The sequence below is a fragment of the Palaemon carinicauda genome, chromosome 10 (assembly GCF_036898095.1).
Source record: "Palaemon carinicauda isolate YSFRI2023 chromosome 10, ASM3689809v2, whole genome shotgun sequence".
In the NCBI taxonomy this organism is placed as follows: Eukaryota; Metazoa; Arthropoda; class Malacostraca; order Decapoda; family Palaemonidae; genus Palaemon; species Palaemon carinicauda.
Genome location: NC_090734.1, coordinates 133,881,315 through 133,894,077, shown reverse-complemented (window position 1 = coordinate 133,894,077; position 12,763 = coordinate 133,881,315). Strand labels below are relative to the sequence as shown.

Genomic DNA, 12,763 nt, shown 5'->3' with positions numbered 1-12,763 from the left:
AATTCGTCTCGCACGAAGGGACACGGCTGACGCTGGTTGCTCCCCTTTGGCCTGCAAGAGAATGGTACACAGAGGTACTTCAATGGCTAGTCGACTTCCCCAGGACTCTACCTCTAAGAGTGGACCTTCTACGTCAACCACACGTAGACAGGTTGCACCCAAACCTCCACGCTCTTCGACTGACTGCCTTCAGACTGTCGAAAGATTCGCTAGAGCTAGAGGCTTTTCGAAGGAGGCAGCCAGTGCGATTGCCAGAGCTAGAAGAATTTCCACTCGTAGAGTCTACCAGTCTAAGTGGGAGGTCTTCCGAAGCTGGTGTAGAGCCAATTCAATATCCTCTACCAATACCTCTGTGATCCAAATAGCTGACTTCCTTCTTCATCTTAGGAATGAGAGATCCCTTTCAACACCTACGATTAAAGGATATAGGAGCATGTTGGCCTCAGTTCTCCGCCACAGGGGTTTGGACCTGTCTTCCAACAAGGACCTTCAAGACATTCTCAAGTCTTTTGAGACGTCTAAAGAACGTCGTCTTTCCACTCCAGGCTGGAATCTAGACGTAGTCTTAAGGTTCCTTATGACATCTAGGTTCGAACCTCTCCAGTCAGCTTCCTTCAAGGATCTTACCCTCAAGACTGCTTTTCTCGTTTGCCTTGCAACAGCTAAGAGAGTCAGTGAGGTTCATGCCTTCAGCAAGAACATTGGTTTCACAACCGAATCTGCAACATGTTCTTTTCAGCTTGGATTCCTAGCAAAGAACGAGCTTCCTTCACGTCCTTGGCCTAGATCGTTCGAAATACCTAGCCTCTCCAACATGGTAGGTAACGAACTAGAGAGAGTTCTTTGCCCTGTCAGAGCTCTCAAATATTATCTGAAGAGGTCTAAACCTATTCGAGGACAGTCAGAAGCCTTATGGTGTGCCATCAAGAAACCCTCGAGACCCATGTCCAAGAATGGGCTTTCGTACTATATAAGGCTTCTGATCAGAGAAGCACATTCTCACTTAAAGGAGGAAGACCTTGCATTGCTGAAGGTAAGGACCCACGAAGTAAGAGCTGTAGCTACTTCGTTGGCCTTTAATAAAAACCGTTCTCTGCAGAGCATTATGGATGCAACCTATTGGAGGAGCAAGTCAGTGTTTGCATCATTTTATCTGAAAGATGTCCAGTCTCTTTACGAGAACTGCTACACCCTGGGACCATTCGTAGCAGCGAGTGCAGTAGTAGGTGAGGGCTCAGCCACTACATTCCCTTAATCCCATAACCTTTTTAACCTTTCTCTTGAATACTTTTATTGTTGTTTTTATGGTTGTTACGGTAGGCTAAGAAGCCTTCCGCATCCTTGGATTTGGCGGGTGGTCTATTCATTCTTGAGAAGCGCCTGGGTTAAAGGTTTGGTAGAGGTCCTTTAGTAGGGTTGCAACCCCTTGTACTTTGGCACCTTTGGGTTGATTCAGCCTCCAAGAGGAACGCTGCGCTCAGTAAGGAAGACGAACTTTAAATAAAAGGCAGAGTAACGGTTCTATTCGACTTCCTTACCAGGTACTTATTATTTCATTGTTATTTGAGATAACTGTTATATGAAATATGGGATACTTAGCTATCCTTTAATCATGTACACTGGTTTTCACCCACCTCCCTGGGTGTGAATCAGCTACATGATTATCGGGTAAGTTTAATATTGAAAAATGTTATTTTTATTAATAAAATAAATTTTTTAATATACTTACCCGATAATCATGATTTAATCGACCCTCCCTTTCCTCCCCAGAGAGAACCAGTGGACCGAGGAATAATTGAGGAGGTGTCAACAACAAATGATTGAGTACCTGGCCACAGGTGGCGCTGGTAAGTACACCCCCTTCTAGTATTGTGATAGCTGGCGTATCCCTCCATAGAATTCTGTCGGGCAACGGAGTTGACAGCTACATGATTATCGGGTAAGTATATTCAAAAATTTATTTTATTAATAAAAATAACATATCTTAAACTTCCTTAAGCCTTAATCCATTGGTAAAGGAAGTCCCCCTTCTAACATGATGTCCTCCTTCCTCTTTAACATCTTAGTGAATGGGAAAGCATCACAATATTCTTACAATGGTACTGTTAACATGTGATCTTCCAATGAAAAGCTGCATGTTATTAACATGTTTGGATACTAAAGACAAGATACAAATTAATGCACCTAGTTCACAGCATTGAGTTATCTTGAAAAGTGTTAATTTCCATAGTGATTTGTCTACTTTTAGACATATTATTCTAACATTTCATACGATTCTTATGCAATTAATCTGACATTCTTGAATTGTAAGATTATTAAGAGTAAAATACTGGAAAAAGGAGAAATTTGTGAAAGAACTAAAAGCAATCATCGTTTTCTTCAGATATGAGTGTGCTTAACAGATAATATACCGTATATACAGTACTGTTAAGGATTAAATACCTCTACCAGATTCATGCTTAAATTTTTGTTGAAATACTATTCCTTGGTCTATAAAATACAGAAATTCAGTTATGCATGAACAGTACGCTACAGTATGCAATACTAGACATTAAACTGGAAAATTTAGAAACTTGAGATACTGTACTTGGTTTTAAAGTTTGGACACTAGTCCATCATATCTTGCACCTTATACCACTTATCAGTCTCTCACTCTAGTTTCATACATGAAAGCTTCAAAATTGCAAAAAACTGTGCTGATGCTTGCTTGTAATATATCTAGAGGGTTCATTAATCTCTATTCCTGAAATTAAGGATTGGTGGATATTGCCCTTAAGTGCAAAAGTCATGTAACCTGAAACCAAAATCATACACAAAATGAGTAATTGGTAAAGTAAGTAAGTGTGAGGAGAATCTAAAGCATTTAGAAGAACTGATGTGGTGGAAGGGGACTGGAAAGCAAATGGGTCCTTTGAAGATAGTACCCAAAATGTAAGAAGCCCATTTGCCATGCATGATAGTGAGGAGTTACTGGATCCTACTCTATGCCCATGGTGACCGAGCATGTCTGCTACAACATTCCTCTAGTTGGAATAGATCTTGTGTACAACTTTACCATGTTATCTGCTACCCACATGTTTAGTTACTTAACCAATTGCAAAGCATCCGTGAAACAGAATCCCTTTGCTTGTGGACGTAAGTCACAAAGGTGGAATTGTTATTCTTCCAATTACTGGGTGGGGAGTGTAAGTTCCTGTATCTCGTACGGAAAATCCGTCCTAGGGCCGCCACCTACCACCCGCCAGCTACTACTACTTCCTCATTTAAAGTTTAAATGGTTATTCCATCTTCACTGAAGTCGCACTCCTAATAAAGGTGTAAGTTTTGTATTACGTAAAGGAACAAATACTTATTCTGCCTGAAATGAAAATAGGTAACAAACACAACATAAAAAATCACACTTTAATAGACAAATATTTACAATGTCAATACTACTAAAAAGAATCTTTTCTGTAATAAGTTACTTTACATTTGTAATTGACATCTTTTAGAAGGATGACTCATCCTTAAGCCTTTTTTTCTCCTTCAGTTCCTCTTCCATCACCGCAATCTTGGATAGTACAGTGAAGAGATTATGTGCCTCTGCGTGGGTGAGGCCCATTCCAATAATAATCTGTAATCAGATAAAAGGTCATTATAATAAGAATTCTATTTGAGTTATCACAGCAAAATTAAATGATTATTAGGAAATGTTCTAGTTTTGGGATGGATGAACTAATTATGATAATGGAATTTGCTCATTAAATATCCTAACTTTTAAATTGATAAAGCATAAAATTGGAAGAAAGTACACTAATGCAATAAATTTTGTCTTCATTATTATGAAAAATTTCCCACCAGCTTCTTCCTTTGTATAGTTGGACATCAAATAAGTTATCTAAGTCCTGTGCACTTCATGTAAACTAAGGTAATTGACAGAATCACAAAAAATATGCCAAACAATTCTAAACTTCCTAAAAACAACTAATAAAAAATCCAAATAAAGAGAATGTTTGAAAAGTAAAAGGTTTGTAGAGCTGCACAGCATTGCAATGATTGCAGCTGCAAAACATGAAATTTCTTTTTCTCTGAGTCATTGCTGGGTAACCTAGTGGAATACTGTAAAGTTGAAGGTTGTTCAGGATGGAGTAAGTCTTTTGAAAATGAGATTGTTTAAGGACTTTGTTCCAGAGGGGGAGATGCTAGATGTCCCTCCAATCACAGCTAATAGATACATGAACCATTTCAACTTTGGCCAAATGGTGAAACACATGCGCTGAAATACTAAATCAGAAAGTAGAAAGAACAGCATTATGCTTTTAAATGTTAGATATCAATAGTTGCAAAATGTTATTTTCATTAGTAAAATAAATTTTTGAATATACTTACCCGATGATCATATAGCTGTCAGCTCTGCTGCCCGACAGAAAAAACCTACGGGCGGAATACGCCAGCGATCGCTATACAGGTGGGGGTGTACATCAACAGCGCCATCTGTCGAGCAGGTACTCAAGTACTCGATGTCAACACAGAACCAATTTTCTCCTCGGTCCACTGGGTCTCTATTGGGGAGGAAGGGTGGGTCCTTAAATTTATGATCATCGGGTAAGTATATTCAAAAAGTTATTTTACTAATGAAAATAACATTTTTCAATATTAAACTTACCCGATGATCATATAGCTGATTCACACCCAGGGGGGTGGGTAGAGACCAGCATATATGTTAACATTAAGAGCTAAGTATTCCGTATTTCATTTTAGCAGTTATTCAAAATAACAAACATAAAATTAATAAGTACCTGGTAAGGAAGTCGACTTGAACAATTACTCTGCCTTTTTAAGTACGTCTTCCTTACTGAGCCTCGCGATCCTCACAGGATGCTGAGCGACTCCTAGGAGCTGAAGTATGAAGGGCTGCAACCCATACTAAAGGACCTCATCAAAACCTCTAATCTAGGCGCTTCTCAAGAAAGAATTTGACCACCCGCCAAATCAACCAGGATGCGAAAGGCTTCTTAGCCTTCCGGACAACCCAAAGAACAACAATAAAAAGCATTTCAAGAGAAAGATTAAAAAAGGTTATGGGATTATGGGAATGTAGTGGCTGAGCCCTCACCCACTACTGCACTCGCTGCTACGAATGGTCCCAGGGTGTAGCAGTTCTCGTAAAGAGACTGGACATCTTTAAGGTAAAATGATGCGAACACTGACTTGCTTCTCCAATAGGTTGCATCCATTACACTCTGCAGAGATCTGTTTTGTTTGAAGGCCACTGAAGTTGCGACAGCTCTAACTTCATGTGTCCTTACCTTCAGCAAAGCATGGTCCTCCTCCTTCAGATGGGAATGAGCTTCTCGAATTAAAAGTCTGATATAATAAGAAACTGCATTCTTCGACATTGGTAAAGAAGGTTTCTTAATGGCGCACCATAAAGCTTCTGATTGACCACGTAATGGCTTAGTCCGTTTCAAATAGTACTTAAGAGCTCTTACCGGGCATAGTACTCTTTCTTGTTCATTTCCAACCAAATTGGCAAGGCTTGGAATATCGAACGATTTGGGCCAAGGACGAGAAGGAAGTTCGTTTTTGGCTAAGAAACCAAGCTGTAAGGAACATGTAGCCGTTTCAGATGTAAATCCAATGTTCCTGCTGAAGGCGTGTATCTCACTGACTCTTTTAGCTGTTGCTAAGCAAACCAGGAAAAGAGTTTTCAACGTGAGATCTTTTAAAGAGGCTGATTGAAGTGGTTCGAACCTTGCTGACATAAGGAACCTTAGTACCACGTCTAAGTTCCAACCTGGTGTGGCCAACCGACGCTCCTTCGTGGTCTCAAAAGACTTAAGGAGGTCCTGTAGATCTTTGTTGTTGGAAAGATCTAAGCCTCTGTGACGGAAGACTGCTGCCAACATGCTTCTGTAACCCTTGATCGTGGGAGCTGAAAGGGATCTTTCCTTCCTTAGGTATAAAAGGAAGTCAGCTATCTGAGTTACAGAGGTACTGGTTGAGGATACTGATTTGGACTTGCACCAGCTTCGGAAGACTTCCCACTTCGACTGGTAGACTTTGAGAGTGGATGTCCTCCTAGCTCTAGCAATCGCTCTGGCTGCCTCCTTCGAAAAGCCTCTAGCTCTCGAGAGTCTTTCGATAGTCTGAAGGCAGTCAGACGAAGAGCGTGGAGGTTTGGGTGTACCTTCTTTACATGCGGCTGACGCAGAAGGTCCACTCTTAGAGGAAGTGTTCTGGGAACGTCTACTAGCCATTGCAGTACCTCGGTGAACCATTCTCTCGCGGGCCAGAGGGGAGCAACCAACGTCAACCTTGTCCCTTCGTGAGAGGCGAACTTCTGCAGTACTCTGTTGACAATCTTGAACGGGGGGAACGCATAAAGGTCTAGATGGGACCAATCCAGAAGAAAGGCATCTATGTGAACTGCTGCTGGGTCCAGAATCGGTGAACAATAAATTGGGAGCCTCTTGGTCATCGAGGTTGCGAACAGATCTATGGTGGGTTGGCCCCACAATGCCCATAGTCTGTTGCATACATTCTTGTGAAGGGTCCACTCTGTTGGGATGATTTGACCCTTCCGGCTGAGGCGGTCTGCCATGACATTCATGTCGCCTTGAATGAACCTCGTTACAAGGGATATGTTTCGATCTCTTGACCAGGTGAGGAGGTCCCTTGCGATCTCGTACAACATCCTCGAATGAGTCCCTCCTTGCTTGGAGATGTACGCCAGGGCTGTGGTGTTGTCGGAGTTCACCTCCACCACCTTGCCTAGAAGGAGGGACTTGAAGCTTCTCAAGGCCAGATGAACTGCCAGTAGCTCCTTGCAGTTGATGTGTAACTCGCTTTGAACCGCATTCCACGTGCCCGAGCATTCCCGACCGTCCAACGTCGCACCCCAGCCCGTGTCCGATGCGTCCGAGAAGAGAAGGTGGTCGGGGGTCTGCACAGCCAGTGGCAGACCCTCCCTGAGGAGAATGTTGTTCTTCCACCAAGTCAGTGACGACTTCATCTTCTCGGAAATAGGAACCGAGACCGCTTCTAGCGTCTTGTCCTTTCTCCAGTGAGCAGCTAAGTGAAATTGAAGGGGGCGGAGGTGGAGTCTCCCTAACGCGATGAACTGGTCCAGTGATGAAAGCGTCCCTATCAGACTCATCCACTGTCTGACTGAACATCGGTCCTTCTTCAGCATGGACTGGATGCATTCTTGGGCTTGACTGATTCTGGGGGCCGACGGAAAAGCCCGAAAAGCTTGACTCTGAATCTCCATTCCTAGGTATACTATAGTTTGGGATGGGACGAGTTGGGACTTTTCTATATTGACCAGGAGACCCAATTCCTTGGTCAGATCTAGAGTCCACTGTAGATTCTCCAGACAGCGACGACTTGACGCAGCTCTTAAAAGCCAGTCGTCCAAATAGAGGGAGGCTCTGATGTTTGCTAAATGCAGGAATTTGGCAATATTCCTCATCAGTTTGGTAAAAACTAGAGGTGCCGTGCTTAGGCCAAAGCACAGGGCTTGGAACTGGTAGACAACCTTCCCGAAAACAAACCTTAGAAAAGGTTGGGAATCTGGGTGGATGGGGACGTGAAAGTAAGCGTCCTTTAGGTCTAACGAGACCATCCAGTCTTCCTTCCTGACCGATGCTAGAACCGACTTTGTCGTCTCCATGGTGAACGTCTGCTTTGTGACAAAGACATTCAGAGAACTGACGTCTAGCACCGGTCTCCACCCTCCTGTCTTCTTCGGCACTAAGAAGAGGCGGTTGTAGAAGCCCGGGGATTGATGGTCCCGGACTATGACTACCGCTCCCTTTTGTAGTAAGAGAGACACCTCTTGCTGTAAAGCTAGTCTCTTGTCCTCCTCTCTGTACCTGGGAGAGAGGTCGATGGGAGTTGTTGCTAGAGGGGGCTTGCGTAAGAATGGAATCTTGTACCCCTCCCTGAGTAACTTCACAGACTGTGCGTCTGCGCCCCTGTTCTCCCAGGCCTGCCAGTAGTTCTTGAGCCTGGCTCCCACTGCTGTCTGAAGAAGGTGGCAGTCAGACTCTGCCTCTAGAGGACTTGGAACCCTTCTTCTTACTCCCACGTTGACTTCCGGCACGAGTACCTCCTCTGCTGGCGGCTCTGCCACGAAAGGGCGGAATGAACCTTGACGCTGGAGTGTCCATCCTGGGTCTAGGTACGGAGGGCAAAGGGGTGGTTTTGCGTGCAGAAGACGCCACCAAGTCATGTGTGTCTTTCTGGATCAAGGAGGCAGCAATCTCCTTAATCAACTCTTCAGGGAAGAGACACTTCGAGAGTGGAGCAAACATAAGCTCTGACTTTTGACATGGGGTGACTCCAGCTGACAAAAAGGAGCAAAGGTGATCTCGCTTCTTGAGAACCCCAGACACGAGAGAAGCCGCAAGCTCACTAGAACCATCCCGTATGGCTTTGTCCATGCAGGACATGATGAGCATGGAAGTTTCCTAATCAGAAGGGGAGGTCTTCCTGCTCAACGCTCCCAAACACCAGTCCAAGAAGTTAAAGACCTCGAATGCGCGGAAAACTCCCTTCATAAGATGGTCCATATCCGAAGGAGTCCAGCAAATCTTGGAGCGTCTCATAGCCAGCCTGCGGGGAGAGTCTACCAGACTTGAGAAGTCGCCCTGGGCAGAGGCAGGAACTCCCAAGCCGAGAACTTCTCCCGTGGCATACCAGACGCTAGATCTGGAAGCAAGCTTGACCGGGGGAAACATGAAGGATGTCTTCCCAAGTTGCTTCTTGGACTGCAACCATTCTCCCAGTACCCTTAAAGCTCTCTTGGACGAGCGAGCGAGTACGAGCTTCGTAAAGGCAGGTGCTGCTGACTGCATGCCTAAAGCGAACTCAGAGGGAGGCGAGCGTGGTGCTGCAGACACAAACTGGTCCGGATATAAATCCTTGAACAGCGTAAGCACTTTCCTAAAGTCTAAGGAGGGAGGCGTAGTCTTGGGTTCTTCGATGTCCGAGTGTTGGTCGTCAAGATGTGCAGCTTCGTCATCATCAGAGATACCATCGTCTGAATGTTGAGGAGGAAGAGGCAACGGAGTGGGCTGGACGGCTGAGTCCGGCAGCACGGGTGCATGCGTGGCTGCACTGGACCCAACATCAAGCCACTGTTGGTCAGTCTGAGAACTGGCAACAACCAAAGCTGAGTGGGTGCGTAAAGAGTCTACTCCCGACTGTGGAAGGATAGCGGAGACCACCGTGGGTAGCGGAGGCTGACGCACCGCGTCAAAACACGGCAGCCTAACTCCACCCTCCTGTTGTTGTGGTAGCTCACGCACGGCAACGGAGGGTTCCGTGCGTCTGTGAACGTCAGCATGCGTCTGGCAGGGTCGACTGCGCATGGGTGGAGGAGCTCTCACAGCCGGAGTGTGGGAGCAGGCAGCCTCAGCGTCTGCTGGGCGCACAACCGTGGCAGGTTGTAGGTTAACGGGTGCAGCGTCAACCTTCTCCGCAGCCGGAGTGTGGGAGCAGGCAGCCTCAGCGTCTGCTGGGCGCACAACCGTGGCAGGTTGTAGGCTAACGGGTGCAGCGTCAACCTTCTCCGCACGAAACTCCTGCATAACCGCAGCTAACTGAGTCTGCATAGACTGCAGTAAAGACCACTTAGGGTCTACAAAAGCGGCAACAGACGGAGTTACTGTCCGTTGTGACTGAGGGTCTAAAACAGCGGGTGCGGCAACAGACGGAGTTAATGCCTGTTGCGGTACCACTTTGCCTCTCTTAGGAGGTGTGCAGTCGTCGGAGGACTGCAGCGAGTCCGAACTGACCCAGTGGCTACACCTGGGCCGTTGGACTAGCTCGGAAGGGACCTTACGTCTAAGAGGCCGTGAGACCTTGGTCCATCGTTTCTGTCGAGAAACCTCTTCCGCAGACGAGGAATGAATGGGCTCACTCGTCTTCTTGTGGGTGGGACGATCTAGGTAAGATACGTCCGAAACCACGGAGGGTACGTCTGTACGCTGATTAAAGCCTGTCGAACCCTTTGGTCGTACGACATTGCTTCTCCCCTGGGCTTGGGAACTTGCAAGAGGTCCCGGACTGGGAGGACGACAGGCACGAACAGACGCACCCTCAAGCGTAACACTGACACTTTTCACTGCACTGACACTCACTTCACTTCCCACTGCACTTTTACCTTTCAACTCTCTGACGTCAGCCATGAGTTGATTGCGGTCATTCGCCAATGACTCGACTCTCTCACCTAGAGCCTGAATGGCACGCATCATATCTGCCATAGAAGGTTGATGAGAGCTAGCAGGGGGGTCGGGTGCAACCACTACAGGGGAAGGAATAGGTTGAGGGGCATGGGGAGAGGAAAAATCAATTGAGCGAGACGAACTCCTCCTGATCCTATCCTTCTCTAGCCTACGTGCATATTTCAGGAATTCTTGAAACCCGAATTCCGAAAGCCCAGCGCATTCCTCACATCGATCTTCCAATTGACAGGCTTTACCCCTACAATTGGAACAAACGGTGTGCGGATCGATAGAGGCCTTCGGAAGACGCCTTGAACAGTCCCTAGCGCTACATTTCCTGTACTTGGGGACTTGAGAAGGGTCAGACATCTTGAATTAGTCAAAGGGGGAAATTCAAAATCTATCCAAGTCGTCAACAAATAATCCAAAATCCAAAAAAGAATGCAAGGAAGTATTGAAGATAACTTCTGCACAGCGATAGCTAATAACCAGAAATGAATACTTCACCAAATAACGTGAAAATCAATCCAGAAAACAAGAGCGTATTCAGTAGGTCTTGCCGGTGGCACGACAGAGAGAAAATTGGTTCTGTGTTGACATCGAGTACTTGAGTACCTGCTCGACAGATGGCGCTGTTGATGTACACCCCCACCTGTATAGCGATCGCTGGCGTATTCCGCCCGTAGGTTTTTTCTGTCGGGCAGCAGAGCTGACAGCTATATGATCATCGGGTAAGTTTAATATTGAAAAGAATATTATAAATTATTTCTATCAAATTTACCTGTATTCCAGCTAACATAAAAAGTCTAGGTAGCAATGGTTTTGTGAATTTCAAGTAGACCTCCAGTAGTTTTCTTGGCTCCGTGATACTTGGCAATACATAAGTGTACAGTCTTGATGCAAACTGGAATGGAATAAAAAGTGGTAAAGCAATAAACAAAGCATGATCATAAAGAGATTCCAAGGCAAATAAATTCATAAATAAACCTGTATATCATTCCCAGCTATAAAATAATAATCATAAACCTAACAAATTTTAATTCACAAAAATTCTTACGTACTGTACTCTAGCTATATTGACAATCCTTTAAGAGAGGTTTGCAATACAGTATACTGTACTGTATATGTCATAAATGACCCAAGATGTCATCACTAACAAAGTCCTACAAGGAGTGCAAATCATTAACTTTTCAACTCACATGGAATGAAGACACTGGCGCTAACACCATGGGATATACGAACGCTGCAAACAGCTGTATTGCGCCACCTCTCATTTCAATACATACAGGGCATTGAAATTTCTGTAGGATTAACGGACGTTGCACAAACTGGGGGAGAAAATTCATCTAAAATTAGAACTGAACACTGCATTTTTCACTACTCTACTTACTTGAAAGGCTGCTTTTCTGGTACTATATTGAAGGGTAACCCTACTCTCTACACGACCTTCACAGTCATTTTAACCATTTTACCCCCAAAGGACGTACTGGTACGTTTCACAAAACTCATCCCTTTACCCCCATGGACGTACCGGTATGTCCTTGCAAAAAAGGGCTATTTAATTTTTTTTTTTTTGCATATTTTTGATAATTTTTTAAGAAACTTCAGGCATTTTCCAATAGAATGAGACCAATCTGACCTCTCTATGACAAAAATTAAGGCTGTCAGAACAATTTAAAAAAAATTTACTGCAAAATGTGCTTAAAAAAAAAATAACCCCTGGGGGTTAAGGGTTGGAAATTTCCAAATAGCCTGGGGGTAAAAGGGTTAACATAAGCATTCCAAGACATTCAGCATTTCGTACCTCATATTGCTCGTTAATTGTCAAATCCACATTTTCGAAGAGCTTAGATAACAAGAAAGTCTTAAATTTCCTCTTGAAAACCTTAATATCTTCAGTCTTTTGGATGTCCAGTGGGAGCTTATTGTATAGTCTTAGTAAAAGGTCAAAATGAATAATACAAAACAATTTGATGCATACTGTACAGTCAAGTAGAGTATCAAAATTTTACAAGCAATACTAACCTGTTACCATGAAAGGAGAGACTTACTTTTTAGTCCAATCTTTCATAGCAAAATTAATCATTCATATACTTAACAGAATTTCATATGCTATTACAATAGTTCTTAAAAGTGTTACCAGCCTCTTTGTATTAAGCTCTGACAGACTCTGACCTCACTAAGCACATCTGCCATTTTTAATTAGTCATTAATATGAAAATTTCATATCGTTAAAACCACTATGAGAGAGGATGTGACCAGGAGACCAATGAATTTTGGGTAAGAAAAGAAATGATTAACTTCGTTAAAAAAAATTGATTTATTTCTGAGAATCTTAACCGAAATTCCTATACTGTACTGTACAACACTTTACTGTTTACCATACTGACTCAGATGGCGGTGATAAACTAAATAAAAAGTAAAACTATGCGTTTAGTCTTTTAACTTCAATTCTAAGAAACAGTATTAATCAATCACATATTCTAACTATAATATGAACCAATGTTTACTGGACTGAACAGGGGCAAGAGAAACCACACCCTGAAAACATA

At 44.0% G+C, this 12,763-nt stretch overlaps 1 protein-coding gene across 1 annotated transcript in view; it reads right to left on the bottom strand.

The window, feature by feature from the left end:
- Positions 1-3,388: 3,388 nt before the first annotated feature.
- The window catches only part of LOC137648493 (uncharacterized), a 30,888-nt gene continuing 21,513 nt past the window's right edge, over positions 3,389-12,763 (bottom strand). The window contains exons 4-6 of the mRNA XM_068381411.1: positions 11,411-11,539; positions 10,993-11,115; positions 3,389-3,613 (exon numbers count right to left, since the gene is read on the bottom strand). Coding sequence (XP_068237512.1) covers positions 3,488-3,613; positions 10,993-11,115; positions 11,411-11,539 — 378 coding nt within the window. The 3' untranslated portion in view covers positions 3,389-3,487. The remainder of the gene's footprint in view (positions 3,614-10,992; positions 11,116-11,410; positions 11,540-12,763) is intronic.